General features: G+C 46.3%; 1 protein-coding gene across 1 annotated transcript in view; it reads left to right on the top strand.

The window, feature by feature from the left end:
* LOC140201860 (G protein-coupled receptor kinase 5-like) overlaps nucleotides 1-19070 on the top strand; it is a 212266-nt gene that overhangs the window by 117204 nt on the left and 75992 nt on the right. The window contains exon 3 of the mRNA XM_072266597.1: nucleotides 11564-11676. Coding sequence (XP_072122698.1) covers nucleotides 11564-11676 — 113 coding nt within the window. The remainder of the gene's footprint in view (nucleotides 1-11563; nucleotides 11677-19070) is intronic.

The following is a 19070-nucleotide window of genomic DNA, read 5'->3' as shown; positions in this document are numbered from 1 at the left end:
AGAGGGAGAAAAAGGAGAAAGAGAGAAAGAATGTGTGTATATAAATAAATAACGGATGGGGTACGAGGGGGAGGTGGGGCATTAGCGGAAGTTTAAGAAGTCAATGTTCAGCGTACAGCGACAAAAATCGAAGCCTGATTGCGGCCACTGTGAAGCGATTACGCTAACTGCAACGCTACGAAAGTCCATCGCAGTGCGAAGTGGTAAAAGGCAAATGATTCAAGGGAAGTAGCTCATCTTTAACCTTTAGACTTCTTTACCTCCTGCCGATGGTAGCTGTGTGAAAACGGCATGACCCAGATGGTGGGGATCTTCAGTGCAGGAAAGTGAATTGAGGCATAATGAATTGAGCTAATTAGTTTATTGTTTTTGCTGGCTGTTTCAGAATGGATTCAATGGTTAATCTGAAATAAGTATGGTCCCAAGGGAGTGCATTGGCGAAAGGAATCTTTAAAAGCAAGATTCAGCTGGTTAAATTCACCCCTCATGTAATTTGACCTTGAAGACCGACTTGCCTCAGGGTACGCTACTCTCCTAATCTATTTCTGATTCTTTAGTGACACACAAAATGCTGAAGGAACTGAGCAGGTCAGGCAGCATCGGCGCTCATGCAGGGTCTCGGCCCGACGGGAATAATCAAACAAGAGAGAATCTGCAGACGCTGGAAACTCGAGCAATGCACACAAAATGCTGGAGGAACTCAGCAGGTTCAGGCAGCTTTTGTGGGGAAAAAGTATAGTTGACGTTTTGGGCCAAAACCCTTTGGCGGGACTGGAGAAAAAAAACAGAATAAAACAGTTGTGTTTCAGGCTGAAACCCTTCATCAGAACTCATGAAGATACAGGTCCGAAACATTGACTGTTTATCCCCCTCCAAAGACGCTCCCTGACCTGCTGAGCTCCTCCGGTTTTTCATGTGCGTTGCCTTGGATTTCCAGAATCTCTAATCTTTATGTTTTTGAACCTTTAGTATTATTTAGTTAAATCATCAGGTGCTAAGTTCACTGCCTGTTGAATTAATTAACCTGCACTGTTTGGATAGCTGGCTGGTGGTGTAGTGGCATCAGCACCGGACTTCGAGGTGAGTGGTCCAGGGTTCGAATCCTGCCGGCTCCTCGCACGCTTTCTATCCGTGCATAAAAAACAGACAAATGCTAAAGAAACAGCAAGGTCTGGATGGGGCAAGGAGGGCTGGATTCTAAATTTGCCCCTCCTGACTGAAAGGCAATCCAGATTAAGGGTCAATAGTTGTGGTATCTCAATTAAAGCACTACGCCGTGAATAAAATGCCTGAGGTACCTCATCGACATTAAGTGGCCCGCCAAAAACACGTTGGTCTTCCAGCACCAGGGGATGTCCACTTGTGAATGCTGCTGGCCGGCATGTTCCAAGGCACCAGAGACCGTGCTGAGAGATGCACTGAAACTCCACAGGGTCACTGCAGGGAAGGCCCACTGTGTGCTGTCACTACTGGACACTGAGGGGCTGGCCCCTGTGTAACAAATTCTCAAACACTTCACAATCAGAATCAGGTTAATTATCACTGACGTACTGTGGTAAACCATGTATATAGGTTGTAACTGGGTTACCTGTCTGGACGCGCCCCTCTGCTGACTGCTCCTGTGGCTCCTCCCACAGACCCCTGAATAAAGGCGATTGTGTCACTGCTCCTCCCTCAGTCCAGGGCAGATACTCACCATGGACGAGGACCCATTTTACTGTTAATAAAAGCCTTTCAGTATTTACTCTGCTTCCAGTCTTTTGGAGTAATTGATAGTGCATCACGTACATTGTGAAATTTGTTGTTTTGTGGCAGCAGTGCATGCAATTTATAAAAATTGGTACATAGTGCAAAAGACGAATAGCAAGGCAATTTTTGTGGCCTGCTCAGAAATCTATTTATTTACCTATCCACCTATTTATTTAGATGTACCTTGGAATAGACCTTTGGGCTGCGCTGCCCAGCAATCCCCCGATTTAATCCTATCCTAATCACAGGATAATTTACAATGACTAATTGTATATGGAGGAATTTACGATGGGGGGGTTATATGGGAGGCAGGGTTTGAGGGTCGGCACAACATTGTGGGCCGAAGGGCCTGTAATGTGCTGTACTATGTTCTAATTAACCTACCAACTGCTATGTCTTTGGAAGGAAACCAGACCTGCTGGAGGAAACCCATGTGGTCTCCGGAAGAGCATACAAACTCCGTGTAGACGGTGCTGGGAATTGAACCTGGGTCGCCTGTACTGTAAAGCATTGTGCTAACCACTACGCTACCATGCTGCCCCGATCTGAAGACAGAGGGGAAGAGGCTGCTTACCGCTGTCCTGATATAGTGGCTGTTCATTCGCTCATCGGGCACGTGTCGATTACGGGTTGTCATGTGTGAAGCCAAGCACAGCTGCAGAACGGATGATGCTAATGAGAGAGATAACGAGAGACAATGGAGAACCATTCAAAATGCTAATAAGAGAGATTAACGAGAAAGAGACACATAATTCAGATGTTGGCGTCTGCCACAGACAGTTTGCTTTGAACCTGAACTGTTTGAAGTTTGATGGACAGGTGATACCCCATCAGGGGGATAAAAATAGCGGGTTTGCTAAGGCACAACACACGCGCCACAAGACCCTGGAAAGAGCATTGTGCCCCACAAGTTGGTGGGAGTTTGGAGGACCGATTTGCAGAAATCGGTCAGAGGCTCACAGGGTGTAAAGGTACGATCAGGTGGGAACCTGGTGTGTGTCCGCCCTTGCCTGGGTGCCCGGTTCACCACGGAAGAACGATCGCATCCGGAACGGAGGGGCCACAGTTGGTAACCACAACTGGATCAGAAGGCATCGAAAGGTTTGCCTGAAACCAACTGCATCTATCTCTCTCTCTCTCTCTCTCTCTCTCTCCCTCTCTCCCTCTCTCCCTCTCTCCCTCTCTCCCTCTCTCCCTCTCTCCCTCTCTCCCTCTCTCCCTCTCTCCCTCTCTCCCTCTCTCCCTCTCTCCCTCTCTCCCTCTCTCCCTCTCTCCCTCTCTCCCGTGATTCCTATTACCCTATTTCTGTGTATATGTGTATATTATCATTGTAACCTGTTACATTTATATCCTTGCGGTTAGTGTACTGTATTATTTATTTCTTTAATAAAACTTTATTTGTTCCTAGTAATCACAGACTCCAACGAGTGTTCCATTTCTGCTGGTTTGGCACCCAGTTACGGGGTACGTAACAGGGTTTGCAGGGAAATTGAGCGGTGGAGGAGTGAAGTGTAATCGAGGCAGTGAAATCAGCTGTCAACCTCTAGGACAGCACAGAGCAGGATGGCCTCCTTTTTTGCATGCTGGGTGGCGAGGGGATGATGCTTTTGCTGAGGCGGATGGGGGAGGGTCGTTGCTTTCGCTGCTGCTTACTCGTGGGCATGTGGCCAAGTGGTTAAGGCATTGGCCTAACGACCTGAAGGTCGTGAGTTCGAGCCCCAGCCGAGGCAACATGTGTTGTGTCCTTGAGCAAGGCACTTAATCACACATTGCTCTGCGACGACATCGGTGTCGTGGAGAGGGGAGACTTGCAGCATGGGCAACTGTCGGTCTTCCATACAACCTTGCCCGGGCCTGCGCCCTGGGGAGTGAAGACTTTCCAGGTGCAGATCCATGGTCTCGCAAGACTAATGGATGCCTTATATTCGTGGGAGGAGTTAGGGGAGGGCTTTGGGGTTCTTGCGTTTTCCTGTCATTCACTCCTTGGGGATTTTCTCCGGTTTTGTGGATGTCTGCGGAGAGTAAGAATTTCAGGATATATTTTGTACTGGATTCATTCTTTGACTTTAAAAAAGGAACTATTGTTAAACAAGTAACAAATGCAAGGAAAGAAATTATATTCACAACCCCTGAGTCAGACGCATAACGAGGAGTTTTATTTTACTGCATGGTGCTGGAAAACTTATTACTGTGTATTTGGTTACGTAATTACAATCCACAAATGTGCAAAGTGAGCCAGTGACGATTTTCATTAGCTTTGTGTTGAGTCTGGCACTGCAAGCGAGGTGTTATGAAAGCTGCAGGAAGGATTAGCACAGTGACCGCCCAAAACCCAGAGCTGAAGTGTAGTTGGTCTTTTATCGTGCATTGGCACTTGTGACGGACGGGTTTGCGTTGCGGGCGGGGTCTTGATATAAAGTTTCAATTCTGCTTTCTGCAGCGCAGCAGAAAGGGAAGTGCTTCCTCGTGTTGGAGAGGTGTTGAAGTGTGTGCAAAGACGCCCTTCGGTCTGGCAAGCGCCTCGAGAGGTCTGTGGAGGAATGCTGCCGTCTGGTACATTTCAGGCTGCAGGAGTATGTGCTGAGGGACGGCACTGAATGTCAGCGCAGCCACCACCGTTATGTTTTGTAACCTCAAAATATTAAACTAATTCGAAGAAGACACGAGTACGAAAATGTGTGTCTAACTTCAAGTCTAAGCAAGGTGCAAGAATGCAATTTTCATATTTATACATATAACCTGTAACACTGGACACAAAGATTTTGCTTCCTGAATACTTTTGGGTGTATCTTATGGATTTTGGTCTCCCAGTCATGGAATTTCCCTTTCTTGCATCATTTTTTTTTGAAATTGCCTATATTTGTTATTTCTATTCATAATTCAAGTCAAAATAACTGATGCCAAGATTAAGGAGGGCATTTTTGTTAGTCCACCAATCAAACAGGTCATCCCTGGCAGGCAATTCGAAGAATTTCTTGTGGAACCGAAGAAAATTGCATGGAAGGCATTCACAGATGTTGTTGAAAATTTTCCTGCAACTGCAGAGCACCAAACTAGGTGCAGTTGGTTGACAACATGCTTCAAGCATAGAAAACCATGAAATGCAACATGTCACTGAAAATTCGTTTTCTGCATTCCCATTTAGACTTTTTCCCTGCAGATCTTTGTGCTGTTAGTGACGAACATGGTGAAAGGTTTCACCAGGACATTGCGGTCATGGAGGTATCAGGGCAACTGGAATCCATCAATGCTGGCTGATTATTGTCGGACACTTAAGCGAGAAGCCTCAGACTGAGCACAAATGAAAATCATCAAAACATTTTTAGCTTAGTTGAACTATTACAAAGCATCAGCACCGTTATACAGTGAAAAGCATTATATTCCGTAAAAATTAATTTCCTATTTCTCCAAATTGCTACTCCTACATGATACAAGTCAGCTGAAATTATATTTGTGTTCAGCTTCAAGTGGTCTGTCATAACCAAAAGTAAAATTCTAAGGAAGCAATGCTTTCAAAAAAAATATTGTTGTCCAGTGTAATGAATTAGTCAAATGAACAAGAATACTTAGGGAACATATATATATGTGTGTGTATGTATATGTATATACACAAGATTCTTCAAATATTAAACATAAACAACAGCAAGGGCACTGTGGGGAAAGACCCAAATGTATTCTTCTGCGAATGGAGAGGGATTGTGGTGTTGAATGAGGAAACCCCTCAATTAAAGTAACAAGCATACCACCAAGGGTGCCCACAGTGCCATTAACATGTAGGAATGTAACAGAACAGTATGAAAAGGATTGACTATGAATGGAAGATGAAGCGATTTATTCTTGTAAATAATTTTTAGTATTAATAAAGTTTATTTTGTTTATAAAAGTATGCAAATGTGCCCAGGAAGATAGCAGAAGTCAGAAGAAGAGTAGACCATCCAAATACAAAAGGTTCTGCAAGTTCTGGAAATCTTGAGCAGATTGTGCACACACAGTAAGCTGGGGGAACTCAGCAGGACAGGCCACATATTTGGAGGGGAATGAGCAGTCATCGTTTGGGGCCCAGGCTCATTTTGTGTCTGTGTGTGTGTGTGGGGTAGTGGACCACCCAAGCCTGCTCTGCCATTGGTCAAGATCATGACTTTAAATCTCAGTGCCATTTCCCTACCCTGATCACACGGTTTCACTGCAGCGTAAGAGTCGAAGAGTGCGCCGATCTGGGCTCACATTTGGACTGCCACGCAAGATGCTGGAGAAATCAATGGATTGCTATAGAGGAAAATAAGCAGTCAACATCTTGGGTTGAGACCGTGAAGGGGTGACCTTACAGAGGTGTATAAAATCATGAGGGGCATAGTTCGGATGAATACACTCAATCTCATTCTCAGGGTTGGGGAATCAAGAGCTGCTGGAGACGTGCGATGCCTGAAATCTGGAGCAAAACACACAAAATGCTGGAAAAAAAAAACCCAGCAGGTCAACCAACATCTATTGAGGGAAATAAGGGTCTCAGCATGAAGTAAGATGGCAGCACAGTAGGATGCAGTGGCTTCTATGGGGCCAACCAAAGGTGGTGTTTCTTTTTTAAGTGTATTATTTACAATCGCAAGGCTCTGCTGGGCATTAAGTACTGCAGGCCCACCGCATCAGCGAGTTTGCTTATTGGCGGAGAAACTGAGGGACTAGACGTGGTGTGGATCGTGCTGTTACCTGCGTCGAAGAGGCGGCGGTACGTGAGGGAGGTGTGCGGTCCAACGGCCTGTGATCGTCTCAGTCACTGTTCTGGTGGTTGCAAGGGCCTGTTGGATGTTGTTAACGTGGAGTGCTGCAAGTCTTAATTCGCTGCTTTCTTGGCGGGCAGTGGGGGAGCTGCAGGGCTTCGGTTGTAGCGATGACTGGGCCTCAGGCTGCAGTGTTGCCTGCTTACAGCTGCTCACGAGACCACTGTATTACATACCTTTTGTACCTCATGAAATGGCCATTGACTGTATGTTCGTGGTCTTCTATCAGCTTGAACTCATCTGGCCATTCTCCTCTGACCTCGCTCATTAACAGGGTGTTTCGCCCACAGAACTGACATCCACTGGATGCTTTTCTGATCCATTCTCTGTAAACTCCAGGGCCGAGATTCTCAACCTTCTTTTTATGTCATGGGCCCTTGCCATTAACCGAGAGGTCCACAGACCCCAGGTTGGGAAACTCCTGCTCTAGGGTCTGCCGTGCAAGGAAATACCAGGAGATCAGCAGTTTCTGAAGTACTCAAACCACTCACCCCCATTCTGGTGTTCGGTCTGAACACCAGCTGAACCCCTTGACCATGTCCGCATGCGCTTATGCATAGAGTTGCTGCCACATGATTGGCTGATTAGATATTGGCATTAGCGAGCAGGTGTACCTAATAAAGTGGCCACTGTGTGCAGAACAGCATAAGAGCCTGAGGTAGTGTGATGGGGAAAGACAGCAGACATTTATGGGAGGAGAGAGTTTTATGGCAGATTTGAGAGGAAAGTTTGCTTACACAGCGAATGGCTGCTTCCTGGAATGTTGCCAAAGGATTTGGTGGCATCAGATACAATCGCTATGTCCAAGAAATATTTAGACTGGAATCTGGACATGGGAAAATATGGACCTAATGCAGACAAGTGAGATTTGTATAAATGGGCATAATGGGTAGCATTAACAAGATGGGCCGAAGGGCTCGAATCTGTGCTGCACAATTGGTTGGCTCCTCTCAATTTTCTAAACTCCCGTCAGCTCTAGGCCTCTCACCCAAGAGTTAGCTTGAGCTCTCCTTGTGTGACTCAGTGCTTCTACAACATTCCAGATCTTCGGCCCTCTTCAGCTCCAAAAGTAAAAAGTTAACTGGTTCTCCCACTCCAGAAGCTGCCTGAACCGCTGAACCTATCAAGCATTCTCTGTTTAATTTCCAGTTTCCATTATCTGCCCCCTTTTCTAGTTTTTGAATCTTTGGAAGTGGCCGAGAACTACCAAGGCATTTGGAAGGACCACCAGACTCCAAAACAGTTAGTTTTCGCAAGCAGTAAAACTGATGAAGACCTCCATCCACTAACCCACCACTACTTTATTACTCCCATCAGTCACCTTATCTATAGTCTAGCACCACTTTATAGACATACAATCAATCTGTGTTTATAAGCTATCGTGTTGTGTCCTTCATCTTTTGTCAGGGGTGGTTGTGGGCTTGTGCTGCATCTCATCCGGAGTAACAATTATTTCATTCTTCTTGTATTTGTGTGCAGGAAATCACATTAAGCAATTTTGAATCTTGTAAGCTGGTGGTTTATAACTGTCCCATATCCTGAGTACGCTGAGAACTTTGTTTTGCATGCCATCGCTAGAGATTTATTTCACAACACAATTACAAAGGAAAAAGCAAAAGTTAGTCAAGTAGTATGGTTTAATAATCTTTTAATTGAAGTTCAGACCGAACGAGTGTCCAGGGACTTCCTGCGTGTGCCTTCACCTCTGCTTGGCTGTATTTGCACCTCCTTGTATTCCCACTGGGATTCTGCAGGTACCGTGGTTATGCGTGGAAGCAGTGCACAGCTCCCTCGGTGAGATCTGTGTTGCTGCCTCCGCTCCCTGTTCAGTGCTGTGTTTTGGACGCGCTGTCCCAGCTGATCCATGCACTGAATTCTCAATCTAATTGCTGACAATTAACTCTCTTAATGAGGCACAACATTCCCTTTTGGGGAGAGAGTGTTTCGGTTGCCCTCACTAATTGCAAGACGCCTTTGCCCCTGATGGCATCATGCACTTTAAGCAGGTACGAAGCTCACATCTGCATTGTTGAGCAGCCATTTGTTCAGGAGTTAAGAATATAGAAAAGTACTGCACCGTGCAACCCCTTCAGCCTGCAATGTTTTCTGTCTCTGCTCCATTTTTGGACAGCTGGACTGTCAGAGGCCCTTGTAGTTGGCTGTCTGAAGAACAGAGTTTGCAATAGTCCTACAAAAATTGTTGCTACTCCACCTTCTTGTGGCCTTGCCTGAGAAACACTGTGTGCCCAAGAGAGAGGTCCTGCCGTTCACTCTCCGACAGTCTCTCCCTACCCCACGACCTCACCAGCACTGCTCTGGCAAGTAACTTAACACTCAAGGCAAGCGAGGGAACTTCTGTCATTCCTACAAGGATGGATGTTCTCAGGCTGACGCAGGCTGGCTCTGTGCAGCTCCAAAGCGTTTATTTGTAAAAAAAAAAAATCGGTAAATGGCAGAAAGACATTTTTTTTTAAAAAAAGCATGTAACAGGAGGGGAGAATGATGCTCAGTGTGCTTCACAATGATATTTGATTCCCTTCAGGAAAACTGGGCTGTGAGAGAGAGTGCAGTCAGTACGGATCCCACTGGTTCAGGGTACAGAGGCAGAAACACGGAGTGAGACTGAGATAGATGCAGAGTGAGATAGATGGACAGAGAGGCAGAGCACTACTTGCACTGTAGTGCTGCCACAAAACAACAAATTTCACGACATACGTCAGTGATATTAAACCTGATTCTAATGTTCTGGAAGGAGATGGCACCAGCGAACAATGTGACCAAACGCGACGTCCTTCAGATGGTTCACGAAACAACTGCTTTCACTTCTTTTACATCTTTTTCTTTCGAATGTGGTTCTGCTGCTGTTGGAGCCGAGGGTTCTGTGAGGCCTCGAGCTAAGCGTGCGAGCTCATGGTAGGTTCTGTTTCTCACCGATCTCGCAGATTAAAGTGCCGAGGAAGATTGAAATCATGAAGGAGTGAGTGGAAGGCGAGCGGTTGTTTGCCGTCATCCATCAGTCTTTCGCTCGCTGCTGCCGAAGGTGGCTGCGTTTGGCGGTCTCTCTCTCTTCCCCTCTGGCCCACAGCTACTGAAGCATGGTCCCAGCATTTGAATGGTCTCTCTCTCTCTCTCCCTCAATGCTGTCGGAGGATGGTGCCAAAGTTCTGGGTGTGGGGTTTGTGGTTTGGACTGTAGTTCACGTTCTGATGTGTTTCTGACCGCTCCCTCTAACGTGGCTACTTTGGGAGGTTTTGAACCGGGGCAGCCTGCAGATAATGAGCACTGAGCAAAACTGAATATGCCTGGACTCTTTCGATTTTGTGTTTTATATTTTTTTTTGTTTCCATTTGCGCAATTTTTTTTTGCACGTGGTGGGGGTTGATGCTTTTCTTTGTTTCGTGGCTGTCTGTGGGAAGACGAATCTCAGGGTTGTATACTGCGTACATACATTGGTACTAAGAATTATTTGAATCTTAATCTGTATGGATGGCATACAAGGCACAACGTTTCCAGGTTCCTTGGTACATGTGACTATAATAAGCCAATTTGCCGATTTTTGTCCTTTGCAGTATTTGTCTCGTGTTAAGATTTCATTAGCCTGCGATGGGACAGGCAGAGCAGGGGTGAGGTAGTCTGTGCGGTATAGATGCCATTCAATCTGTTGATATTGATCCAGGGGTTCTTCAGAAGTCAAGAATGAGGCATAAAACTTGATGATTACATTCATTTTATTAAGTGTTACAAGAACAAAGAACAAACTAAGAAAGGCAAAGAAAAAGAACTCGTGTCCATCACATACTCAGACTACAGAGAGAAGCACATTCCATTGATAAGATATAATCTATGAAACAGCCAGATTCAAGTAGTGTGACACCTGCTGCAGAAAAATCCAGAAGCTTTTAGAAAAATACATCATCAGCTATAGTACAATTACTAGAAAATGTACTTAACAATTACATGTACACTCAGTGAGCACTTTATTATGTATGGGAGTGGAACCGGTGTGGTCTTGTGCTGCAGCAGCCAATCCGCTTCAAAGTTTGACGTGTGGTTACAGAGACGCTCTCCTGCACACCACTGTTGTCACACCTGGTAATTTGAGTTACTGCCACCTTCCTGTCAGCTTGAACCAGTCTGGGCTCATGAAGCTGTTTGGTTACAGTGAGACTTAGTCAGCAGATTCAGTCCTCTGTTAAACAAGCCTGCAACACTCCAAGTGGGTCCACTTGTCCTACCTGTGGGCTGAAGGACATATGGACGTAATTGTCACACTACCTTTCCAAGAGTAATATAGAATCACTAACAAACGCAGATTTTGTTGACTACTCAGAGTGGCTACTTCATTAGGTACACCTTGCAACCCAGGGTGGCCCTCTGCTGCCACTTCGAGGTTCCATGTGTTGTGTGCTGAGAGACACTCTTCTGCACACCACTGCTGTAACGTGAGGTTATTTGAGTTACAGTTGCCTTCCTGTCAGCTTGAACCAGTCTGGCCATTCTCCTCTGACCTCTCTCACTAACAAGGCGTTTTCACCCACAGAACTGCTACTCACTGGATGCTTGTTTTTTTCTCTTTTTGCACCGTCCTCCATAAACTCTGGAGACTGTTGTGCGTGAAAACCCCAGGCGGTCAGCAATTTCTGAGGTACTCAAACCACCCTGTCTAGCACCAACAATCATTCCACGGTCAGAATCATTTTGATCACATTTCTTCCCCATTCTGAATATCTGAAAAACAACTGAACCTCTTGACCATGCCTGCATGCTTTTCTACATTGAGCTGGTGCCATGTGATTGGCTGATTAGATATTTGCATTAACGAGCAGGTGTAAAGGTGTACCACTGAGTGGAGTAGTAAAGGGGCGGACTACCTGCTGCTGAGAAGCACTAAAGCTTTGGAGCAGCAGCAATTTTCTGGCTAAGTAGATTGCATAAGTTCACGGTTCCTCCAAAATGCAGGCCAGGGCACATTGTACAACGTCAGCTCCCGGTCAAGAAGTAACAACTAATCGATTTCTTTTTCCGCTGTCTTCCAGAGCGAGACTACGACAGCTTGTGTAACAAGCAGCCGATCGGGCGCGAACTTTTCCGTCAGTTCTGCGAGACGAAGCCGGAGCTGAGGAGGTGCATCAGGTTCCTCGACACTGTGGTAAGGCGCCTCGCTCTGCTGTCAGAATGGGATCAAGTGTGTGTCAAAGTTCCTGAGTCAAATCTGTTTGTAGTCCTGAGGAATCCAGCTTCTGTTTCCACACCAGATGTCCTTAAGATTTAGGAGCAGAGTTTGGCCATTCAGCCCATCGAGTTCAAGCATATTTGTTTTTTTTTTAAAAGCCATTCTCCTGCCTTCTTTCTGTAACCCTTTAATAATCACAAATCTATCAATCTCTGACCTAAATACACCCAAAGAACTGACTTCCACAGCTCTCTATGGAAATGAACCCCAGAGATTCAACACCCTCTGGCTGAAATCTTTCCTCCACGTCTCAATTCGAAAGGAATGTCCTTTTATTCTGAGGCTGTGCCCCCACATCCTAGACTCTCCCATTAATGAGGACATCCTCTCTGCATCTACTCCATCCACGCCCTTCAGTATCCCATAAGTATCCTTGAACATCGCAGCATACAGTGAAATGCCATTGCACCAACCACCAACATGGTCTGAATATGTGCTGGGGGTAGTCCACACGCCATGGTGCCAGTGTAGTATGCTCACAGTTTAATAACCCTAACCCGTACGTCTTTGGAATGTGGGAGGAGACCGGAGCCCCCGGAGGAAGCACATTCAGTCGTGGGGAGACATACAAATTGCTTAGAGGTGGCAGTGGGAATTTAATCCCAATTGCTGATTCCCCTAGCGCGGTAAAGTGTTGCGCTAAACACAACGTTACTGTGCTGTCCCATGAATCTCTCTGGCCATTGTTTTTATTGACTTAGCTAAAGCCTTTGACTCTGTTGGCCGCAAGATTTTTGTTTAAGCCTTTGGCTGGGTGGGTGTTGATGCTTATCTTGTGGACTTCATAACAGACATACTTACAGAATTCTACATTGTCATGGAGATGGCACGGCCAAGACTGAGCTCAATCCTCTGTTAAGAGGTGATGTTAATCCCCCATTTTAGTTAACATCAAAATGGACACATTATGTTTAGTTGGTGGGGGAGAGTCCGGATTCCATTTTGGTGCAGAGGGTAAGCTTTGCACTGCATTGGTGTTAACATTATGAGGGAAGAAACTTAAACACAAAATACTCTGCAGATGCTGGGGTCAAAGCAACGCTCACAACACGCTGGAGGAACTCAGCAGATCGGGCAGCATCCGTGGAAACGATCAGTCAACGTTTCGGGCCGGAACCCTTCATCAGGACGCTTCGCACGCTTTCCATCTGTGCTGGGTTGAGTGTCGAGACCGCAGCTCGACCTCATAAAACAAAGGGAAAATACTGCGAAAATGTTTGTGTGAGGAGTGGCGCGCCACACAGTCTCTCTCTCTCTTTCTCGCTCGGTGTCTTGGAAAAAACCATGAAAAATCCATCATCACGGACAGACACGCAGACGCACACGCACAGGCGCACACACACATACTCGCCGCACGCAGGCACACACCAAAAATAAATAAATAAATAACACGAACAACAAAGGTCCTATCCACGAACCACATTGATTAAACCTTACCCAAGACCAAAGACTTTGGCACTATTGACCCAAGAGGGAGAGAGAGAGACTGGTCAAACGCAAGCACCTTCCTCTGGGAATAGAGTGAGAGAGGGGAAGAAGAGACTGGTCACTTGCAGGCACCTTCCTTCAGCATCAGCGAGTGAGAAGGAAAGAGAAGACTGGTCAAACCAGGCGGACGACGCTGAGCATCTGCTCACCCTCTGCTCTCGTCTCCGCTGATTTCCATCTTGCTCCATGCTGTAGTCAGTGAGATAGGCAAGAAATGGAGCCGATCATGGGCTCGTGCTTGTCTCCAGGCCTCACACACTGGCCAAGACTTCACTGAACTCCCTCGGCAACAGCAAAACACCAGACCACTCAATCGGCCTGAAAACGCACCATCAAAATGAAGATCAGAAGTTCCAGTGGTAGCAGAACCATACTTAACAGAAGAAGTAGTAAGATTTTCATGAATTGTCTGAAGTACGTCACCTTTGGTTGCGTTGTTTGTTGGCATCATCTCCTTCAATCAGATTTTGCAGCATTTATTGATAACTTGATCTAATGCAAGATATCTAACCAGAAGTTACAAAATCATTCTCTTGCGAAATATTTTGGACTCTTTCAGATAAGTCTTTCCATCCAGAAAGTTTTCTTAAGGACCTACAATTCTGCAGCAGTCTTCCTGATGTAATTATGTTTTTTTCTGTCTGAGCTAGATTCAGTCAGTGTTTGTGTACACTGATAGTTTGCCAGTTGAATGTTTCCCTTTGTCGTAACCTCAATGGCATTTTGCAATGTTCAGTACGATGGTTTAGCAGCAGGCTGAGAAACTGTTACCCCCCGATTGAAAGTCTGTGATATTAGTGGGACAGTGCCAGTGTGGATACAAAGCTAGCCGATATACAATCTGCAGATTCAAAGTACGTGTGCAGTGTACAATGCTGAGATTCATCCTCACCACATACAGCCACGAAACGAAGAAAACCATGGAACCTGTTCACAGAACATCGACCCACCCCCATGCGCAAAAAAAAAGTCACGCAAACGGCAACCAAAAGAAAAACAAAAGACATAGAATATAAAACACAAGATCACCTGTGAGTCGACTGGGGTGATATACTGCGTCTGGTGCTCTCGATGTGGCCTTTTATATATTGGCGAGACCTGACACAGACTGGGAGACCGCTTTGCTGAACACCTACGCTCTGTCCGCCAGAGAAAGCAGGATCTCCCAGTGGCCACACATTTTAATTTCACATCCCATTCCCATTCTGACATGTCTATCCACGGCCTCCTCTACTGTAAAGATGAAGCCACACTCAGGTTGGAGGAACAACACCTTATATTCCGTCTGGGTAGCCTCCAACCTGATGGCATGAACATCGACTTCTCTAACTTCCGCTAATGCCCCACCTCCCCCTCGTACCCCATCTGTTACTTATTTTTATACACACATTCTTTCTCTCACTCTCCTTTTTCTCCCTCTGTCCCTCTGAATATACCTCTTGCCCATCCTCTGGGTCCCCCCCCCACCGTCTTTCTTCCCAGACCTCCTGTCCCATGATCCTCTCGTATCCCTTTTGCCAATCACCTGTCCAGCTCTTGGCTCCATCCCTCCCCCTCCTGTCTTCTATCATTTTGGATCTCCCCCTCCCCCTCCAACTTTCAAATCCCTTACTCACTCTTCCTTCAGTTAGTCCTGACAAAGGGTCTCGGCCTGAAACGTCGACTGCACCTCTTCCTAGAGATGCTGCCTGGCCTGCTGCGTTCACCAGCAACTTTGATGTGTGTTGCATCAAGAGTCCAAGCTGTTCAGTTCAGCTCACTGTTCGTTATCTGCAGGCTGCCCCAATTCGAAATTGGCCAAAATAGCCACAAAAAAAGGCATGACCAGAAACCAGAAACACATCATAACATAAACTACAGAGTTCAACCCACAAGCTGCATCCATTAAACCTTGCCCAAGACCCAGAACTCCAGCATCATCCTCGGATGGTATCAAGGGAGAGAAAGACCATCCAAATGCAGCAAACTTCCGCCGGAAACAGAGAGCGAGTGAGAGAGAGAGACCACCACATGCAGACATCTTCGGCAGTAGTAAGCGACAGGCTGGTAGACAGTACTGAAAACTCTATCACCTTCCAAACTGGCCGCGATGATTTCAATCCTCCTAAGTGCCTTACTTGCCGAGAAATGGAGTCGATCATGGGCTCGCGCCCTGTTTCCAGGCTTCTTGGCCTTGAGGCCACATGCCTCATGGAACAACCATGGAGACAGCAAAGAGCTAGATCACTCAATCAGCCTGCAAACTGTGTGATCCCTTCTGGAGTGTGTTTTAGAACCACTGATTTTTAATATATATCAATGGCTTGTAATTGGGTTCATAATCAATGTCTCCAAAGTTTACAGAAGTCATTGAGTTCAAAGTAAATTTGTTGTCAAAGTACAAACATGTCACCATACACTACCTTGAGATTCATTTTCTTACAGATTAATTTTCTCTGTAGAACAAAGAATTACAATAAAATTGCTGGAAAAACTACACAAGAAGACTGACAAACAACCAATGTGCAAAAAACAAACAAACTGTGTAAATATAAACAAACAGATAAATACTAAGAACATGAGTTGTAGCGTCCCTTAAAGTGAGTCCATGGAATCAGTTCAGAGTTGAGGTGAGTGAAGTTATCCACACTGGTTCAGGAGCCTGATGGTTGAAGGGTAATAACTATTCCTGAACTTGGTGGTGCGGGACCCAAGGCACCTGTACCTCCTTCCCAATGGAAGCAGCGAGAAGAGATGATGGCTTTGATGGTGGGGCGCCTTGATGATGGATGCTGCTTTCTTGTTTCAGCACTCCTTGCAGATGTGCTCAGTGGCTTGCTGTGATATACTCGGCTGTATCCCCCACTTTCTGTAGGTCTCTCCGTTCTTGGGTATTGGTGTTTCCGTGCAGGACGTGATGCAACCGTTCAGGGCACTCTTCACCGTGCCTCTGCAGGAGTTCGCCAAAGTTTGAAATGACTTACCGATTCTTCACAAACTTCAAAGAAAGTAAAGGCGCTGCTGTACCTTTTTGTAATGGTACTTGAATGCTAGTGCCAGGACTGATCCTCTGGTATGATAGCACCAAGTTATTTAACGTTACTGACCCCCTCCACCTCCCATCCCTAATGACGACTGGTTTCTTCCTCCCTCAGTGAATAATCGGCTCATTGGTTTTGCTGATGTTAGGTGAGCAGTTGTTGTTATGGCGCCATTCAACCAGCTTCTCCATCTCCCTCCTATATACTTGAGTCCTATTGGACCCTGACGTTAAATTCAAAAGTGCAGCAAAGCTGTTTTGTATTACAACAGCATTCGTGAGGACTTGGGCAGAATATTTCTATTTCCAAGGAGGCAGCCTGACCTGCTGAGTACATCATATTTTATTTTATTTTGCGATACAGCACAGAGTAGGCCTTCGAGCCATGCAGCCCCTGAAACCCCCGACAAATTCAACTAACCCAAACCCTTAATGGCCAGTTAACCTACCCGTTATTTCTTTGGTCTATGGGAGGAAACCAGATGACCAAGGGAAAACCCACTGATTCAGTGACGAGCTCTTTTATTTGGTGACACTGAGGGAAAGATTGTTGAGGTGACACCGTGCCACCAGGCACTGTATCTCATTCCTGCACTCCCACTTATTGTTTGAGATACGGCCCCCTACGATCGTAGCATCGTCAAACTTGCAGATGGTTTTCAAGCAGAATCTGGCCACAGTCAGGAGTGTACTGTATGTGGAGCGGAGCAGGGAGCTGCGGATGCGACCTTGTGGGGTGCCGGTGTGGAGAATAATTGTGGGAAAGGCTGCGACTAGTTGTTTTGCCAAGTCCTCCTCCTCCCAGGTTCTTTAACTAGTCCACTCCTTACTTACTGCCCGTTACACCATTGGTGCTTAGAGCAGCAGTGAAGAAACTCCATCTCTGATGGTGTTCAGGGCTTCCTCCTTTGTGTCAGTAGCTTCCTCTTGGTTTCCACTATTGTCGGTCATGTAAGTCGCGGGAGACGACTCAGGAATACCGTCGCACTCAGATGTAGAAAGATTCTTCATTGCTATTTCTGTAGCAATTTTGTTTGACCAATCAGGGTTGTTAGACAATAGACAATAGGTGCAGGAGTAGGCCATTCAGCCCTTCGAGCCAGCACCGCCATTCACTGTGATCATGGCTGATCATCCACAGTCTGTACCTCTTTCCTGCCTTCTCCCCATATCCCTTCACTCTGCTATTATTAAGAGCTCTATCTAACTCTTTCTTGAGAGCATCCAGAGAATTGGCCTCCACTTCCTTCTGAGGCAGAGTATTCCACAGATCCACAACTCTCTGGGTGAAAAAGTTTTTCCTCAACTCCATTCTAAATGGCCTACCCCTTATTCTCAAATTGTGGCCTCTGGTTCTGGACTCCCCCAACATCAGGAACATGTTTCCTGCCTCTAGCGTGTCCAATCCCTTAATAATCTTATATGTTTCATCAGATACCCTCTCATCCTTCTAAATTCCAGTGTATACAAGCCCAGCCGCTCCAATCTTTCAACATATGACAGTCCCGCCATCCTGGGAATTAACCTCGTGAACCTCTGCTGCACTCCCTCAACAGCAAGAATGTCCTTCCTTAAATTTGGAGACCAAAACTGTACACAATACTCCAGGTGTGGTCTCACCTGGGCCCTGTACAACTGCAGAAGGACCTCTTTGCTCCTATACTCAACTCCCCTTGTTATGAAGGCCAACATGCCATTAGCTTTCTTCACTGCCTGCTGTACCTGCCCTGAGCATGGGCTTTAGCCCTGAGCTGAACCCCATGAACCTGGTGGACTGGTGGACCACTCTCAGTCTGGCCTCTACCCTTTGACCTGTTTGGCATGGGTGTCAAAGCATAAAGCCCCAACTCCAGCCAACATAGCTCTCCGGTTCATTGAGGGACTCAAGCTTCCAAACCTGATGACAAGGTTGAGGTCCATTTGGAGGTAGATCCACTCGGATGGATGGTAATTTGTCCAAATGTCCTTCTTTTGGTCTCCAAGGTTGGACCAGTCTGGACCTTTAGGAGGTAGAGGGATGGGGAGTAGCTCTGTGTTCCGGATCAGCAGGGATCGCACCTTTATCGGTGATCGCTGGCGCCGTGAACCAGTTGTGCTAGCCGCTTTGCCATGTGCCGGTAAGCTGGTGAAGCAGCCACACAGGAAATTTGCCTTCATTGTCCAGGGCAGAGAATACAATGCAACTTCAGAAAGCATTGTCTAGGATTGCTACCTATGGTTCTGGTTGCCGCTATCAGAAAGATGTGATTGCATTGAAGAGGTTGCAGGGGCGATTCAACGTGATGTTTTGGATGAGGAGAGGCTGCACAGACTCTTGAAGCTAAGGGGAACCTGACAGAACCTGATGAGTTCAGATAAAGCAAATTTTACCTCAGAGGTGAGGTATCTAAAGCAGGGGTCCCCAACCTTTTTTGCACCGTGGGCCGGTTTAATATTGACAATATTCTTACGGACCGGCTGACCGGTGGGTGGGGGAGTGGGTGGATGTTCAAGTAGGGTTAAACTCACCTGAACATGTCTTTTACAGTTAGGGTTGCCAACTTTCTCACTCCCAAATAAGGGACAAAAGTAGCAGTCAAATCCTGACGAAGGGTCCCGGCCCGAAACGTTGACTGTACCTCTTCCTTTAGATGCTGCCTGGCCTGCTGCATTCACCAGCATTTTTTGTGTGTGTAGACGGGACACTTGTGTTTACACCGAGAAAGACTACCATGACCATGAAGCCTTGCGCGGGCACCTATGTGCGCATGCGTGACGTGCCAATTTTTTTTCCCACAAATTGGTTTTGGCTTAATCTTCCCGA

The sequence above is a fragment of the Mobula birostris genome, chromosome 8 (genome assembly GCF_030028105.1).
Source record: "Mobula birostris isolate sMobBir1 chromosome 8, sMobBir1.hap1, whole genome shotgun sequence".
Lineage (NCBI taxonomy): Eukaryota > Metazoa > Chordata > Chondrichthyes > Myliobatiformes > Myliobatidae > Mobula > Mobula birostris.
The sequence above is the reverse complement of the archived record's forward strand: the minus strand, read 5'-3'. Positions and strand labels throughout refer to the sequence as shown.